Source organism: Crocodylus porosus, unplaced genomic scaffold, assembly GCF_001723895.1.
Source record: "Crocodylus porosus isolate Cpor-Errol unplaced genomic scaffold, CroPor_comp1, whole genome shotgun sequence".
Taxonomy (NCBI): domain Eukaryota; kingdom Metazoa; phylum Chordata; order Crocodylia; family Crocodylidae; genus Crocodylus; species Crocodylus porosus.
In genome coordinates, this window is record NW_017728943.1 from 64468703 (window position 1) to 64488094 (window position 19392).

At 42.5% G+C, this 19392-nt stretch overlaps 1 protein-coding gene across 1 annotated transcript in view; it reads right to left on the reverse strand.

Moving 5' to 3' along the window:
• USH2A (usherin) overlaps positions 1-19392 on the reverse strand; it is a 652515-nt gene that overhangs the window by 259687 nt on the left and 373436 nt on the right. The window contains exon 37 of the mRNA XM_019549473.1: positions 3438-3617. Coding sequence (XP_019405018.1) covers positions 3438-3617 — 180 coding nt within the window. The remainder of the gene's footprint in view (positions 1-3437; positions 3618-19392) is intronic.

The following is a 19392-nucleotide window of genomic DNA, read 5'->3' on the forward strand; positions in this document are numbered from 1 at the left end:
GCGAGCTGGCCCGAGGGCGCCGAGACTAGGGCGGCGGGATCGCTCCAGACTTAAGACGGAGCCGGCAATTAGCCAGGTGCCGGCTAGAACCCGGCCCAGGAGCACCGGTATCAAGTGGCGCTAGCTAGTCAGACCCAGGAGGCGCCAGCAAGTAGCTGGGCGCCAGCGGGACAGGCCCAGGGCGCGGGGAATGGGTGAGAGAGGGGCCCGACCCAAGGAGGCGCCCAGTGGGCGAGGAGCCCCGGTGCCCGAGAGAGAGAACAAGGGCACCAGAGGGGCGAGGGACCGCGCAAGCATCCCCCAGAACAGCTGCGAGGCTTGGGGCGTGCTGAGGGGGAGGCTTGGAGGCACGCATTGCCCTTAAGGCAGGACGCATATCGAATCCCCAGTCTGGAATAGGGACGAACAACAAGACCGTCCATTAGGGAAACTGGCAGCCTCCACATTATATATTTAACCATCAAAGTCGTGGCGGGCGAGATTCTGAGGGTGCTACGTCACCCTAACGTGACGGTAGGCGGCGCTAGGGAGCTCACGGCCGCCCCTAGCCACCGCCCCCTCACACCAAAGAACAGTTGCTATTGAAGCTTTTTTGGCATTCATACAGATGTAGCCAGATTCTGCAAGTCCTCCCCAGCCTGCCAGCTTGGGGCCCCTGGGAAATCCCCAGTGGCCGCACGTATTCTGATGTCAGAACTGCCCTTTGAGCAGGTCACAATAGGCATCATGGGTCCCATAGAAAAGAGTGCTGCAGGGTACCAATGGACTATGGTTTCATAGTCCTACTGGACTATGAAACCAGTTATCCAGAAGTGGTTCCAATGCAAGCAGTTACAGCTCCTAAGACTGTGAGGAAACTATTAACGTTTTTCACAAGGGTTGACTAACTAAGGGAAATACTGTCCAACCAGTAGGCTTGTGCAAAGTGGCTAGTATTTGCTTCAGATTCAGATTCAGCTGATTCGGGGACAGTGATTCAAGTCAGTGATTCGAATCACTGTCCTGAATCAATTTGACTGAATCTAATTCAGAGATTCAGCCACTGCCAAATCAGCCAAATCTCTGAACTGAACAAGCCCTATCCTCTACCCGCTCTCCCAGCCCATGAATGGCTGCCCCCAGCCCCAGTATCCTGTCACTTAAAAATAAAAAAAGCCCCCCACTCACTGGTTCCTGGCAGATGGGTGGGTGATCCCTGCTGCCCCCCATTGCCCTGCACTGCATGGGGGAGGGCTCTGCCACAAGCCCCCAGAGGTCCCAACAGCTACTGCAGCAGCCGGTGAGTGAAGGGCTTTTTTCCCCCCCTGCAAAGCACCAGGATGCTGGGGCTGGGCCGGGCAGGACAGTCATTGACAGGGCTGAGAGAGTGGGTGAGGGTCAAGGGGCACTCAGGGGGGCTAGGGGAGCAGGCAGGGGATGGGGCCTGGTGGAGGTCCCCCCATGGTCCCCTTCCTCTTCCTCCAGCCTGGCCCCCTACTAACCAGCACAGAATCCAGGTCTACTTCCTGTGGCAGCGAGTGGCAACTGCCTGAACCTCTGAATCTTTTCCAAATCAATTTGGAGGCTTTGAATTGATTTGGACCTTTTAACTGGTCTCCCAATTCAATTTAGATTCAGAGATTCAGCCTCCAAAATTGAATCAAATCTCCTCCGAATCGAATCAGCAACCAAACCTTTGCACAGCCCTACCAACCAGGGCAGCAATTTTACATCAAAGGTCATATGAGAATTAGCAAAAGAGAACTTGTAGGAAGCTCAAGGGAGGCAAGAAGACTCCTACAATAGACAAGCCTGGGACCAGTAGTTTGAAGTGGGGGTTAGGGTCTTAACACTACTCCCTGATCAGGAATCAAAATTGCTGGCCCAATGGCAAGGGCCTTATGAAGTCATTAGGTGAATAGGGCCTGTGGATTATGAAATCAGATTACCTGGGGGGAAAAAGCAAAGACAAACATACCATGTGAACATGTTAAAACCATAGAAAGAGAAAGAGGCATTGTTAGTTATTCTGTATCCAAAGGACCCAGAGCTAGGCCCCACCCTGGATAAGACATGAGCAAACCTACAGTGACACTGTGGGACCAATTAATAGCCTTTCAAAGGAAACAAGCCAAAATTTTGGTAAGGGAATAATATTTAAGGATTATCTTTATGAAGAAGCCTGCATATGCAAGGGTTGGGACTATTAAACTGAGACAGTTTGAGGAAGAGTGGTGAGAAAGGGTGGGAGACAGATACTACAGAAACTAAAGGAGCCATGCCAGCTGCACCCACATGGCCCAAGGCACCATATTGGAATACAGCACAACACTGGCTCAGCCCAGCAGTATGTCAAGGACTCAGGGTTGAGCAGGAGCTACACCACCTGCTTCAGATACACCCAATATGGTGAGGCCTAAAGTGGCATGTGGGAACTCAGCATGGCACTGGTGCCCATGCCCCTATAAGGCACCAGCCTGGCAGGGCCTGGATATCCCATAGCTCCTGGCCCTCTTCCTCTTGAACTTTACCTGAGCTTTGACTCACTGGGCGCAGGGTCAGAGCGGGAAGCAAACAGCCTCACCATGCAGAAGCCTGGTCAGGAGCTAGGTGCCCCCTGTCTTGGAGCTTACACTGGGGGCTGGCGGGCAGAAGAGGCAGGGCCAGCTGAGGAGGGGAAGGGAATACCTCCTGCTGCTGTTCCTGCAGCTGGCTGGCTTGGGGGAAGGGTGCGAGGCACCAAAAGCCAAGGTAACTGTGGGATAGATACAATTCTCCTTCAGAGGAGCAGCCACAGGCCAGGTAAAATCATTTCTTGGGCTGGATCCAGCCTGTGGGCTGTATTTTGCCCATCCTTGAGCTATGACATGGCTGGGAGAGCAAGTCAAGTTCCTCTCTGCCAGAGGGCAGTAGTATGGCCAAGAGCTACAGGTTGAGGGTGGTCACACTTACCTAACATAAATCAGCAATAAATTAAGTCTAGCTACCACAATTTATAGAGCTAGCTCAGTATATAGCTTAATCTATTTTGTACCTGTAAGAAAAAAACTCTTAATTACATATCCAGTAGATACTGCTCTTGTATATAGCATACAAATTCTATACAACATCACATTACATGCTGTGTGCAAGTGCATGTACATATCTTCTGTTTAGTTTTTTTATATTCGACTGGCATAGTCAAGAGCCACTAACAAAAAAAAAGACTACAAGAAATGTCATGCATGCAATCTTTGTTCACTACGTATCTGCTTCTGTTTTCATAACTTAAAGAGCTTTAAAATTAAACAATACAGTCATACTAAACACTGAAAAGAACAAATTTTGTAATAAAAACTGCTGATTATGAACATGTTGCTCTGAACTTCAAGTAAGGTCTTGCAGTAACAAATAATGCGATTGGCAGAATATGTGAAAATTTGTTACATTCAGAGAAATGATACTTTTTTCATACTTACCCCCTGGTGGCATAACTATTTTTACAGGATCACTTATCAAGCTGCCTTGGCTATTAGAAGCATTTACTTGTACCATGTAGTTGGAAAATGGAATCAGTCCTCTAATGGGCACCCATACGTTGAAGTCTTTGCTGTTGTATAAGATCTGTGTGCCATTTATAATAGTGTAATTAGCATTACCTGTCAAGAAAAAAAGGAGGGAGGAAGGAGGGGAGAGCAAAAGTTAGCTTTTGTATCTATTGCAATTTTCTGTTCTTTAAGAATCAAGTCCCACTATTATTGCTGTCAATGGGATTTTTGCTATTAATTTCAACAAGAGCAAGACTGAATCTCCATTTGAACATTTAATGTTATACCCCATCTAAATATGAATTAAGTGGTAATTCTCACAAGCAGCAGCCTCAGTTCTTCATTGAGTTCATTGGAAAAAGCAAATGTGACAGATATGCCATTTAAGAATTTTCTCCTATGTATATGAAAATCCCAGCTTCCATTTTTTGTTGTCTAACTTTCATATGCATTTGGTGAAACTACACACCACAAAACTTGAAGCATTTCTTCAGACACTGCCTTCTCTGATTCACTTTCAGGATCTTTAATTTAATCCTCACGTACACTGTGTTACAAACTGTATCATATCTGTGTTCTTCCTTTGCAGCCCCATCCAGTTATAGCTTAATATGAACTCTGATTTGGATAGTCTTGCAATTATTTTGTAGTTCATTTAACTTGCAGACATTGGTGTTTGCTGTTAGCCATACAATAGTGATGCACAGGGGGGAAATAGGGCAAAATGAAACCATTCTGTAGCTAAAGTAATATAAATATAAATCCTCTTGTTATAATTCAGAATAATTTAGGGTTTTTACTCTTTATTAAAATCCAAGTTCAGCTTGAGTTACACTATGAAATGCCATTGAACAACAGTACAACATTCGGCCAGTTACTGCACACTGGCCATGTAAGGCAGAAAACCTCCTAGAGCAGTACAACAAGACTAAAGACCCAGCCACAGCAAAAGCTTTGAGTGACAACCTGAATGGAGGCCACTTACAAAGGTGGAGTGATACTGTAGCATCTCTTGATCTCTTGACTCCAACCTCAAAACATCAGCCCTCCTTCAACAGCTTGGAGTCACTAGCCCTCCAATGACCCTGTCATTTTGACAGCCACAAATGGCAGCAAATGCTATCACTGCTCATTTTCTCCACATTTCCAAACCCCCCACCAACAGCATCACACAATTTATAGAAAGAATACTTCAGAAAATTTCTTCTGTGTCTTTTCTATACCCCACAAGAGAAATGACTGAGGCTCTAAAGCAGGGCTAGGCAAAATGGTGGATTTGGCCAGCAGGCAGATTCCATTTCCCAGCAGTCCCTGCCCATATCACCCTGGCTGGTTTGCATGAAGACCCCAGGAGTGGTATGGCTGGGACAGCATAGGGCCAGGGTCTCCATGGTAAGTGACTGGAGCAACATGGGCAGCTGCTGCTGGGAATGGAGTCCACTGAGGGCCCAATCTGGCCTATAAACCAGACTTGCCCTAAAGCTGAGAGAGCCAAAATTTTTAACAAGTTCTTTGCCTCTGTTTTCTTGGACAGGGACCAGGACAGTTCTCCCACCACAGGTAGGGGCAATCTTGGGGATAGCACTGCCAGGCCTTGGGTCTGCACAGATGTAGTTAGGGATCTTCTGGAAGGGCTGGATGTTTTTAAATCTCCGGGCCCTGATGCCTTCCACCCACGGGTGTTGAGAGAGCTGGCGAGGGTCATTGCTGTGCCCTTGGCCCGGCTGTATGAGTGATCGTGGTCCATGAGCCAGGTGCCCAGAGACTGGAAACTGTCTAATGTGGTCCCCATTTATAAGAAAGGGAGAAAGGAGGACCCAGGAAACTATAGGCCCATAAGCCCTACATCAGTCTTGGGGAAAATCCTTGAAAAAATTATGAAGGATCACATCTGTGCGGGGCCAGCAGGGGAGATCATGCCCAGGGGAAATCAACATGTGTTCATCAAAGGCAGGTCCTGCCAAACCAACCTGATGGCCTTTTATGACTAGGTAACTAAATCCCTGGATGATGGTATTGCCATGGACGTAATCTTTCTGGACTTTAAGAAAGCCTTTGACACTGTCTCTCACCCCATTCACATTAATAAATTTCTGACTGTGGCATTGATACCTACACAGTTGGATGGGTCAAAAATTGACTGATGGGGCGCACCTAGAGAGTGGTGGTGGACGGACAGTACTCAACCTGGTGGGATGTGAATAGTGGGGTCCCCTAGGGCTAGGTCCTGGGGCCTACACTGTTCAACATCTTCATCAGCGACTTGGACAAGGGGGTGGAAAACACATTGTCCAAGTTTGCTGATGACACCAAGATGTGGGGAGAGGTAGGCACGCTTGAAGGGAGAGAGAGGCTGCAATTAGATTTAGACAAACTACAGAAGTGGGATGGTAACAGGACAGGGTTCAATGTGGATAAATGCAGGGTGCAGCACCTGGGGAGAAGGAATCCACAGCATACATACAAGCTGGGGAGCTCCCCCCTTGTGAGCACAGACAGAAAGGGATCTTGGAGTCATTATTGACTCCAAGATGAACATGAGCCACCAATGCCAGACCACAGCCAGCAAAGCCAACTGTACCTTGTTGTGCATCCAAAGATGTATCTCAAGCCAGTCCAGAGAGGTGATACTCCCACTCTGGGTGACACTGGTTAGGCCACAATTGGAGTACTGCATCCAGTTCTGGGCAGCGCACTTTAAGAAGGATGTGGCCTGCCTTGGGAGGGTTCAGAGGAGGGTCACCTGCTTGGTTGGAGGGTAACAGGGCAGGCCCTATGAGGAGAGGCTGAGGGACCTGAATCTGTTCAGCCTCAGCAAACGGCTGCCTACAAACTCATTAGGGGAGATCAGCAGCAAATAGGAAGGGCCCTATTCCCCCCAGCAGCACCTGGGGTGGCGAGGAACAATGGCCAGAAGCTGCTGGAGAATAGGTTCAGGTTAGAGATTAGGAGGCACTATTTCACTGTTAGGGTGGCTAGGATCTGGAACCAACTTCCTAGGGAAATGGTCCTCGCTCCTACCTTGGGTGAATTCAAAAAGAGGTTGGATGAACATCTGTCTGAGGTCATGTGATCCCAGTGTGTGCTCCTGCCAGTGGCAGGGGGTCAGACTAAATGATCTGTTCAGGTCCCTTCTGACCTCCAAACTACTATGAAACTATGAAAGCCACTAGAAACAAAAAGGTCACTGGCAAAGATGAAATCTCTCTAAATTCTTTAAGAACTGAAGAGTTAAAGGGGGCAGCAAGTGTATCCTGTCATAAAACAGAGAAGAAAGATAAAAAAAAAAATTGGCCTGAGGTGATTGATGATGCCATCCTCCATAGGAAGCCAGCTACCTATCTGTATCTTTCCTGTCCACCTGAAGTTCAGCAGGAGGGCTGTTCTTGCTCAATTTATATCATTCACCCAGAGCCTCTTGCCCAAAGAAAAGACTGCATTGAAATCCTAGCTTCGGTTGCTGCAACCAAATTCCAGCTCTTACAAGCCACACAGAGAGAGGCTTCCAAAGTAAAACAAAATATTGGAACAGCAGCAGTTGACTTCTCTTCTACTTCTGACTTGGCATGAAGATATGGTTCCTCCTTGAGCTTTCCAGGGCCCTCAAGTGCTACCCCAAACTTTACAGCTTATTTCCTCCTCTTTTAAGTGACCACAGATACCTCATACACCTCGGCCAGCAGGTTAGCAATATACTGACCATACACGATAGTCCATCACAGGGGTCAACATTTACATCACAGATCTCTAATAGCTACATGAGTGATGCACAGAAAATAGTATTCAGAAAAGCCATGTATGCCAAACACATGGCTTTGTTAGCCCAACACATGAATTTCATTAACATTAATGAATAATGCTGACCTCAGGATCCTTGAGGACTACTCCAGCTATCAGGAACTATGCCCCAAGCCCTCAAAAACAACGATGACAGCCATCTATTGAACAGCAGAGCAGCCAGGAAGTACCGGGCACAAGTTTATGTGGCCAGAAAGCAGACCTAGCCTACAATACATTGGCATGAGCTGAGACCAGTTTGACCTTTCTAAGCCGCTTACAAAGGGCATTCAAAAAGTCAAAGCCAGGATAAGAGACTTACAAAATGACCAGGGATGCTGTCTAGTGCTAATCCCAGAGCATGCCAAACAGCAGCGCCGGCAATGTAACTAAGCACCCTGGACACTGACTTTGAGGGGTGTCAGGGAAGAGCTAGAAAAATAATTACCACTGCTGATAGCTGGTCTTACTACCCGTGGCATGTCCTGGTGGCTCCATATGCTACTGCTATCCCAGGCACCAAGCTGCCCTGTCATGCCTTTGAGCAGCACTTGCTCCAGGATGCTTAATTGTAGAGTACTGCACCCGTTTGGTCCCAGAATACCTATACTAAGTCCTTGGATATACAACTCAATGAGCCCATTATAAATGAGACTCTTACAATCAAGTCCTCTCAACAGGACCTCCAGAATTGACCAAAATCTTAGCTAAAATCTCAAAAACCATTCTGAGATCAAGGATGTGCTTTCAGAAGGCCTTTACATGATCCAATGTCATAGTGAAGGGCACTGTGGGATAGTGCTAACCCCTCAGAAAATCCTCTTGGATTTCCCACAACATTTGGTTTTCACTGAACAACATCAGAAAACCACCAAGCAGATAAAAGCATCTGCTTCATCTATGGGGTATCAAGAACAGCCCAAGGCATGACTGTGGTCACGAACTGCAAATGGATGCCTGTTCATTGGCTCACAAAACTTGATACAGGCATATGAGCTGCTGATTACCAGCCATATGAGAGAAGATGATGACATAAACACTGTTCTAGATTATGATAAAAGTAGGTCTCTAAAACATGTTAGCTAAAATATATTAACTGACAAGTTTTAAAACCCAAATTTAGACAGGGTTAGATGTATTTAATGTTTCAGACCTTCTTGTTTAAAGGTAGGCTGCCACTGAATGTGTTAAAATAAAAATAAAATAAAATCTATAATACACTTCTGATATATTTTAACATATATCCTTTCATGCAAGTCTCTGCAACCCCAAGTGAACATGTGATTTCCCTATACATTTGTTTTTATTTCATTTTTAATATCACTTTCCAGTTAGGTAATAAACAATGCTGTGTTTTTTTTAATGCAATTTTGGAAAAAAAAATTGACAAGGTAACACTTTGTTCTAAGTTGCCTGGATAACAGCATTAATACATAGCAATTATACAATTAGTTGTAACATTAAGTTCTAGTTATAGCAGAATGATTACTCACCAATTATAAGAAGTATATAATTACTCAATAATTATGAGAAGTATGTAATTACTTAACCATTTTATTCAGCTCCAAAAATGAACTTGCACATGTACAATGAGTTAGACAACACAGAGGTTCAAATCCTCTCTGAAGAACATTGCCAAGTTTTCCAACTTAAATTATACACAGAACAAAGGGTTTTGTTTTTGTTTTTGATTTTTTTTAAATCCCTTTTCCCAGCCCAGTGGTGTACAGCTACTGGCCAATAAATATTAGAATATTTTTTTAAAATGCAGGTCCTCAAATTACTCCTCCCGGGAGTGACATGCAATATGCAGCTTTACCACTTTTCACTGCATAAACTTTACTTTCACTGGGCTGGAAAATGCAGTTGCATTGGTTCAGCCTGACAGAAAGTGCTACTATGATAAGACTTTCCTATCATTCTGTGCCATTCCTGCCTCACTTGCTTTAGCTTGGACCTATTTGTGAGTATAAGTGGATGCACCTTTCTTTCCGGTTTTCATGAATATTCTTCCTTCCACCCTATTCTCCCTGCTGAGCTCATTTTATCAGACTGGGTGCCATATTCCTAAATGAGCAATGGTTTGAAATATGGGTAAATCCTCAGAAAACATTATTCTGCTCCTGTCAATTTTTTCTATTATTCCTACAGATTTCTGCCTTATACTTCCTGACATAATCTGTCATGGGTGTTTTGCCAAGAAAGCTCCCATAACCACCTGGATGATAAACCCACTCACCAGGCACATTTCCAACTAGAAAGACAGAAAATTACTTTTTCCAGAACCAATGCCACCCCTGGAAAGTTGCAGGACTCTCAAAAGATACCGATATCCACTCTGCATCTCCCCCAAAGATTACATTTAAGATTCTGACCCACTCATTAATTTGTACACCCCCCCAAAACCAAATCAAACCAGCCACCTCATCCCTCACTAAATGCCATCCATACTCATATAGTTTCTCCATATTCTTATCTTTTCTACTTATCCCAGTAAGGATTTTTCCATGTTCTCTCCTTTCTCCCATCTCTCTCCCTACTACTCTTTCTGGTTGATTTCTTGAGCCTGATTTGGATCTCATTCACAACATTATAATTTCACTGACTAATTTACCTTAAGATGAAACATCATGATTCTTCCTTTCCTAGCTATATGAATTAAGTCACCCCTTTTTCTCACTGACTTGCTACTGCTACCTAGGCAGGCAGGCAGGTCTGCTTCTTGAGAATCCTGTCTTTGGATAACTCTTTCCCTATCCACAAGGTTTATCATGTCATTACAAAGTCACTTTGTAGTAAGGACTTCCAGCCTTTTGAGACAAGTCTCATCACCTGGAAATCTGTGTCAAAGTTTCCACTGATCACACTAGGGGTAAGTTCATGGCAGAATATAAAATTGGTAGAATATGCTATGTAGAGTAGTGAAGTGTATACAGAAAGGCAAGTTTTCAAGTTTCCTGGTCCCTCTAGTCTTTACAACCTGTAGATTATATGCATCTTAACATTTAAGGTCCTGCGGAGACTCACATTTCCTGCTGTGAATACAAGGGTGGGATGGCCAGAGGCTCAGACTTCTAAAAATTGACTAAGTTTGAGCTGCATTCTATAGCAGTTCTGAAGAATAAAAAGTGTAGGTTTTACATGCCGTATTGCGAAGAAAAGTCAAACGACACGGCGAGGTGTTGATCTGTAAGCAAGGCTGGGACAAATAGTCAGTAAGAGGTGTTACAAAACACACAGTAAATGTGCTGGAAGATCATACTTTTAAATACTGAGAGAGAAGACTAAAAGAAAAAAAACGGAAAACACCATTGATTATTGAATGATTCTAAAATCCAACATTAAAAAAAGACCAACAGCCACTGTGCAAAAAAAAAATAAATTTTTTCACTTTTGGAAAAAGGGCTGACAAAAAATGACGCAAGCAGATCAAAAGAACTGTATTGACTATATATGTATAAATAAATAATCGACATTATATATTCATATAGAAAATATATAATCTACATATGTGTGTATATAAAAATACACATAATAGAAGAAATAAGGCAGTAAAAAAAAGGCATGTTCTACCTGTAAATGATTGCAAAAAAATGTAAACCTCTACATGGCATTCTAGCTGGTGGGTGTTTCTATTTGAAGGTTCTCTGCATCTTTAGAAGTACAGTTCAAAAGGGGTTCCAAAGCAGCTGTGCATCCTTTTGATTGAATAATAGGGTAAATAGGTGTATAAAATTCATGTTGACTGGTGGTGCGTAAATTACTGCTGTCCTGGGTACATCATCCTATGGGGTTCACTAGATTGAAATAACATAAATGGGTATCCTTTTCCATTCTTGTTATAATCATTGTCACAAGAATTTTAATGCCTCATATATTCCGTAATTTTTTTTCTGTGTGCTGTACTGCTCTGACCTTTTCAATATTCTGTAATTTGACTGGCTGGCCATTTCAAGTTCTCTCCTTTTTACAGCCTTATTAACTTGTGGAGAAGAGGTGAAATGGACAGCCAATCAGAATACATAATATTGCAAAGGTCACAGTAGTACAGTATAGTATCAGCAGACACAGAATACTGTATATTAGTCATTAGCATTCTGATATCTTATTCATGTGACAAAGGTTGTAACGAGAACAGAAAATGGCACAACATGAAACCATTCTCCTGACAAAGACTGTAATGAGAAAGGAAGTAGAACAAACGTAAGTATATTCTATCTTACCTTTAAAAACTATATTTTTTGCCAGAATTTATTTCTTTTAAGATACCCTTCCCATTTGGAGCAAAATGTAAATTTTAAGGGCAAAAGAAAGACATTAAACTGAAACACTGCATAAGTGAGCAAACATTTCTCCTAAAATATTTGTTATTTTTGTACCAGTATCATATGTTTCTTTGGAAACTAAAGTAAAGAATCATCAACATCAAGCAGTTTATTAAATTCATGGAGTTTAAGATAAAAACTTAAAAATCAAGATTATTTCCATTTTCTATAGACGTCACTCATTTTGTAAGATGGGGGATCTTTGGATAAAAGTTCATTCTTTTCACTTCCTGTGGTGCACTGTGCTCCACTATAGTTGACTGTTGCTCTCCACCCCAGAGTTAGATACGTTTTAATGGCATTCTATGTTGGTGATGTATAAAGCGGAGGGAGATCATTCAAGATTAAAAGCACCATATAAAGTATTCATCATCATAAATACTTAATACTAGATTATTTCCTTTCAGCATTACTTTATCTTCTAGAATAATGTGGTGGTTTTGCCACATGCTATTTAAAAAAAACAACACAACAAATATTCTGTACACTGTATTGTAAAATATACAATCTGCTAAGACTAGGTTTCCGACTTTGTTTTGCACTCTAACACATTACTACAACATGCATATTTTACATAGGACCAGATTTTCATATCTTTACTTCTTACACAGAGAATAATCTTTCTCTACAAATTCTTAAATTGAGTTCAGTGGACTATTCATGTGGGCCTACTTAACATTTAAGAGTGTCAAAACTTATCCCAAAGAACCTTCCTTTTGAGAATTTCAGAGGACTACACAGGCATTATTTTGTTCACTTGCACAACATTGCCTGGTTCTCTCTCTCCCCTTTCTTGTTTTTTTGTACTTCTTTTTCCTATGGGTATGCAAGCATGCAGAGGTTCTGTCTTGCCACCTCATGTCAACAGACAACAACAAAGTTAGAATCAGACTGGGAGAAAGAATCCAGTAAGCCTCTCAACCAGACTTCAGATGTAACCTATAGACAGCATTGCCTTTGTAGATCATTATAACACATGATAGTCTTTTTTTCCTCCTTGAAATTTTGGGTAGAGATGAATAATGGGCCCAATTAATATTTGAATTTCAATATTAAGTATAAAGAATAGGAATAAAAGGTAATATAATCCCTTCCCTGCTATAAAATAACGCAAGATTTAAGCCCCATGCCTTTCCTATTATGTAAAATTTAAGGTCCTTTTCTCAATCCCGACCTTCATCGTTGACAACCTCATCTTCAAGAAGTATGTTTTGCCTGAACATTTACCCACCTGTCTCCTCATTTGAGCTTGTAGCATTTTTCTTTATAAACTACCCTGCTAACCAAAAAAACTCATGCTTTTGTATCTAGTAAATGCTTCCCTCTCTCTGATCTTACAATAACCCTATTATTATTTTCTATAAATTAGCACCGTCTACTGAGCAACCAGATCTCTACTTGGTCCTTCCTGGACTTCAGTCTATTGAAGTTCAAGATTTTTTCATTTCACCTTGCCCTGCTTTCTCTTCTCTCTCTTGTACCAGCTCAGGAGTTGGCTCCTACTATGCATTCTCTTCCTTCTTCTATTCTTACCAAGAATTTCAGTCCTTCAGTTCCCTGTCTTAGCTGACAACAAACTTCTCCTTCCTTCCTTCCTGTTCCTGGTTCTGTACTACTGAGTGCCTCAGGAAAAAGCTATGAGACTGTTCAGACTTGCTTTACTACAAGTTCATTCTGCCCATTCTTCTGTATTCTTCATTTTCTCCTGCAAAAGCTCATTTGCTCCCATCTATATCCTCTTTTACCTCCACTCCCCTCTTCTAGCATTTCTAATGAAGAACTGGAAATTAAAAAGAAAAAGGAAACACTTAATGCCATTGATTTTATGCCATTAAGAAGCAGCTGAATCTTTTCTTTTGACCTTTTTCAGGTGGTTATCATTTACTCATAATTGTAAAACCACCGGGTTATTTTCCAGCATTATCCCAATTATCCTCCCAATTTTTTAAGTGCATGTTTTCTGCTTTTCAGTTTGAGTTATTGTTCCTCTTTTCAAGAAAGTGTTATTTTTCCAAATGAGTGCACTGCTGCCTTTGTATCAATCAGCTGAGCAGCTATTTGTTCCTCGGCTCTTGAGCTGGCAGATATGCTGTTCTTATAGATGGATCATGGTCTCAAGCCTTCAAACTGTGTTCTGAAACTGACTCTCTTTTATCATAGGGAATCCTCATTTCCATTCTGACGTGTTGGAAAGGGTAGCTGAATGTGACAAGAGTTCCTCTTAAAAGAAAGATAGTTCAAAGTTACTCTGGTAAAACAGCAACACTAGCTACAACTATCAATCCCAAGTGGGCTTGTACTCCTGTTAATAATAAATACTTCACAACTTGTGTAGGATTGTCAATCAAAAATACTTCCTTTTTTTTTTTGTGTGTCCCATAATAACGAAAAGATTCTCTAGTTTAAAAAAAAGGTTGAGAAAATTTAAAGAATAAAGAGAAAAAGCCCAGAAGAGCACTGGATTGAGAGGAGTCTTGGCTGAATTTCATTTTTTGCGGATATACCTGTAGCGATCCTGAGAAAACCACTGAAAAAGAATCCCCCTCTTATTTCTCCCATTCCACAACTGATACACAGTTGTCTTTTGGTATATGCTCAGGAATACTGTTAGTTTTCAGCCTTCAGTGTGCTCAGCACCATTCAAACCACAGTGCACAACACTGTTTCAGCATGCAGTACATGCAGAGGAGGACTATGTGACTGGGGCTTCTTTATTAGTGATAACCTTGGGATTGCCCCAAAGGCAGAATAAACACACCCCACACAACTCATTCTCTTTCTTCCTCAGTTGCCCCCTCCATAAATACCTTTCCTAAGAAGCCCACAAAGATACTTAATTCATTAAAGTATTTTGAAAGTACTTTCAGAGCCCCAAATGAAAAGAGGAAAAGGATTACAACTAGTACATGAAAACAACTATATATTTTTGTCAGTGTGATCCTAATATGGAGAATATGAAAAGACACATTCTTATCTACTCAGTCCTTTCTGTGAACTCAGGTAAGGAAAAAACTGACAATCTTTTACAGATACCTGTGTAAAGATGCAGAGTCTGAAGTACAGGAATCTGGGTTTTCCATTTCCTGCAGAAAAAATGTGTTTTCCCATTTAAAGGAGAAAAAACCTAGATTTTCCCCTTTCAGATAGGAAACTGTAGGTTTCCCCTTTCAGGTTAGCAAAATTTCAGTCTGAAAGGAGTTGCTTGGGGCTGGGGTGGAAGTAGGGAAGGCAATCAGAATCAGGAGGCACCACATGACATAAATACAGCAAGGCAGGGTGGTGGGAGAAGCCTTGGGGGCTGGTGTCACTGGGGGCTGGTGTCCATGTTCTCAGGGACAAGGGAGCAGAAGCCAGGAGACGCTCCTTAGGGAGGGGGCCCATGGCCAGGCCACCTGGCATGGCACAGGAGCCCCCACCCAAGGTGGGGCAGTGCCACTTGTGTCCCCTACTTGTCCCTCTTGCCTGTGCTAGAGCTGGATGCATTCTTCTACTGCCCACATGTGCTGAAGTCACTGAAGCTGCAGCCACACGGGGGTGGGATGCAGAACACCTGGAGCCCCTCACCCTCCTCCTGTTGCCTGCAGCATTGCCTGGGCCAGAGTCAAGCTCAGCTTCCTGCTGCTCCTGTGGAGCATAGCATTGGTCCTCCTTGCTGTGCCACAGCCTCAGCCATAGCCAGCAGTATGGGGCAGCATGTGGCCCAAGGCCCCAACTGCTGCCTGTGGTTCTGCAGCACAGTATGCTGCATGCACATCATGCTGGAGGCCGTCCCCACTGTGTCACTGTAGACCACCATCCTGTGAGTCCATGTGGAGCTGAGCAAGGTGAGGGGAAGCTGGGGGCCACCTCCAGCAAGGCTGGGAGGGAGGGAAGAGGTGCAGGTAGGGAGTGAGGGGCACCAGCAGAGGTGGGGAGAAGCAGACTGTGCCATGGGCAGGGGCAGGGCACCAGCATATCAGGGCTATCCAGTGCCCCACAGCAGCTGAACCCACATCCTGCTGAGTGAAGAGGGCAGGAGTAGCTTTGATAGTCTATAATAAGAAAAACAAAATCAAATGCCAAAATGTATAGGTATTTAGAATTAATTTTATTATAATGATTGAGGCACTGGTGGGCTTCCAAATTACTTTTAAATTGTAAATATATCAATAAAACATTGTGTTAAACTGATACCTAAATATATAGTGGTGTTTCATATTAATCGCAGAAAAATGCAGGTTTGGGGGGTTTTAATCAGAGAATTTTGGACTGTTATAAAAAAATTTTGAATTTTTTTATCAGAGAAAACCAGGTTCCCTGCTGAAGAGGGCCCCTGAGAAAACAGACCAGGGCAGCATACTGACTTTAAGCTCAGAGGAGGAACAGGCTGCTTTCTGGTGAAGCATGTGCCCATTCTTGTATCAGCTCTCTTTGGTAGTTGCTCCAGAGGTCCTGGGTTAGAAAGGCAAGAAAAGCCCTTATATTATGACCAGTAGATGATTACTGTTGGGAACTGTACCCTGTATAAGTCCAATAAATGTTTCCTTCCTCTCTCCAATTCTGTTTACTTCCAAGAGTCTTGTACATGGGTACTCATATTAGCTTCCTTTAGATGTCAGCAAATTGAGGTATGCACCAGGAAATTTTCCTCTAGGAGTCTTTCATTATGTTCTCATCATCATTCAGATAATCTATGCCTGATAGGGGTATGCAAAGCAGGCCCTATTCAATTTGGATTTGGATTCAGCCCGAATCAGGGACAGTGATTCAATTCGTTGATTTGGATCACTGTCCCTGATTTGATTTGGGTGAATCCAAATCTGAAGATTCAATGCTGATTTAGAGAATCAGTGGTTCGGACATAGACATAGCTTAAATGTTTTTTTTTTTTCTATGTACCTTGAGGTAGCAGGTACAGCTTGTGATTGCTGCGATGCTGGGGCACATGGAGTACTTCCAGTCCAGTTCTGGGTCTGCCAGGGGGACCGTGGGTGCCCCCACAGACCCAGGAGGTACCAGTCACTGAGCTGGGGGGATGAGGGGGGGCTCCCTGCGTGCTCCCTGGTGGACCCAGAACTGGACAGGACAGGACCTCCATGCTTCTGTGGGACACTCTATGCACCCTAGCATCACAGCACTCATGAGCCCCCTCTACCTAGAGGTATGTAGAAAAAACATTTAAAACGGTGACTATGTCTGAATCTCCAAATCTCTTTGAATCAATCTGGGGGGTTCTAATTCAATTCGGAGAGATTAAAGGGTACTCTGATTCAATTTGGAGACTCTGCCACCAAATTGGGCCGAATCTCTGCGAAACCGAATTGGGGACTGAAGCTTCACACAGCCCTAATGAATGAGCTTGTTTCACTAAGAAACTTCTATTCATACAGCACTACTGGAACATGGCGGAATTGCTACCCAGGCATATTCTTAATCATTGTTATTCATTATTTGTACCACAATAGCATTTAGGGGTACCAGTCAAGGATATGGGTCTCACTGTGCTAGTTTCTATTAATATGTGTTCTAAAACAGAAGGATCTCTCACCTAAAGAGTTTATAAACAAGGTAGTTTCCAGTCGGCACATCTACACAAGATGTTTAATGCACAGCAGACTGATTGACTGCGTATAACAGCATCATGTGAAAACTGTGCTACTAGTCTACTAAGCATTAACCATCCTGAAAAAAAGCATGTGATCATGCTAATGCGCAGTAGAGCAGCCTACTGTGAATTTATTTAGTTGTTCCTTTTGCAAGTACTCAATTTTAATGTGCAATAGGCAATGCACATTAATAAACGTGTAGACGAGCCCAGTAGGTAGTTTCACTCCCATAGCATTACCTAGGACCTGCCCAGCACTTGTCATCTGTAAATCGCTTTACAAAGATGGGGTCAGTTTAGGGTAAACAATAATTAGGATCAAAGATTTGTCCATGTCTACAGTACACGAAAAAAAACCCAAAAACCTTCTAGCATGAAGATACTTTTAAGAGTTGGAAGGCAAGTTGCAAGGAACTTCCTACTCTCTCCCAACAGCCTATGCAGGGGACATGAACAATCTGCCCTGTGCTTCAGTGCATGAAGTGATAGGGCCAATCAAACAACACTGCCAACAATACTAAGAGACCCACACAGGCTAAGATTCTCAGTGTAGTACAAAGATAGGAAGGAGTCCACATAAACTACAGAAAGTTTATTACTTTCTTGAAAAAATTTAATGCAATCTTTTCTTGGGCATAACCTAGTGCCCAAAATGTAAAACACCCCTATATACTGTTGATTGGCCAACACTTCTCTGTCCCACTGCCTGGGAGGCATGGGAAAAACTCAGATATGAGTGAATGACTGCAAAGTGGCAAACCGTAATGTTTACAATGCTTGTGATGCTGTACTGACAATACAGCATATAGCAATTGATTTGATCTCTTTTGTTTGGGTTTCATGGATAACTTATGAGGTCTTATAAATTTCAAGAGAGATATAATACAATAAAAAAGTTTATAAGCTTTACAAACTTCAGCTCTATCCTTTGATGCCTCGCTCATTCTTCCTAAAGGAAATGTCAGTACATAAATAAAGATTATTATCTGGTTTTTGAATCTGTGTTCATAATTCATGGTTGCCAATAAGACTTTTCAATTCTCCAGAGAGACTATCAGAAAGAGACTAGCCAAACAACACAAAGTAAAACTGGGGGTCTCAAATCCATAATCAAATATCTAGATTGATTGTGTCACTTGCACTTGTATTGATTTCAATTGGAATAGCTGACCCAAGAGAATAATAAAAATGTGGAATAAAACTGATTTATGAGAACAAAATAAATCCTTTTGTGAGTGGTAATGAATTGGTACCATTTAACCCTTTCAATCACAAAGTGAAAATACTATTTATTTTTTTCAGAATGCTGAGTTAGCCAAAAGAAGTCATATAAAAATGCCAATACTGTCAAATGCCATTACACTAAGTTGTAATGCTTGAGAAGGAATGAAGCCCTAAACTTGATCTAGGATTTTTATTTGACATACATAAGACACACTTTTGGCTTTTCCAGTTATGCTTATATGTGACATCAGTTAACTGATGCACTACCAAGGCATCACTCAAATGGATGCTGATTTTACTTTTTCAATAGATTTTAAAGATACTCAGTAATTGAAACCTGTACTAAAAAACTTTTTTCTTTGGCTTGTGATGGAAACAAACTGCCTAGGAAATCACATGAATAACACTACTTAGTTTGATACACACTTCAGATTTCCATTTCTCCTACAGTCAAAACCTCTTTGACCTAAAAAGAATTACATTCTGAATCCAAATACAATTTGAACTCAACCATATAAGTCACATCTACACGAGACATGTTAATGCACATTATGGGCATGCACCTACACATGCACACCCTTAATATGCATTAAAAATGGCAAAATTAGGCTAACTGTCCCTAAATCAAATTTAGGTATCAAATTTAAGTGTGATCAGTTAGAACACGTTAACGCATGTGTAGACACAACCCAGCACTAGGGGCACATGGCAGGGTTGCAGGGACTTGGCCCTAACTTTAGTGTCAAGTGCACTAACTTTAGTGCTGTGTCTGTACATGTAGACATCTGGCAAAAATTGTTTAATGTGCATTAGCTTCATGTGCATTAAATTTAGTCATGCTTAAATGCACATGTTGATGCACCCACAGGACCCTGTCATCTCTTGCTAAATCCCAGTGGTCATCTTGTTTTACTTTTCCCCAAGAAAACACTGTGCAGCATTCTCTGAAGGTCAGGAGTCTAGGTGGCTTGAAGTG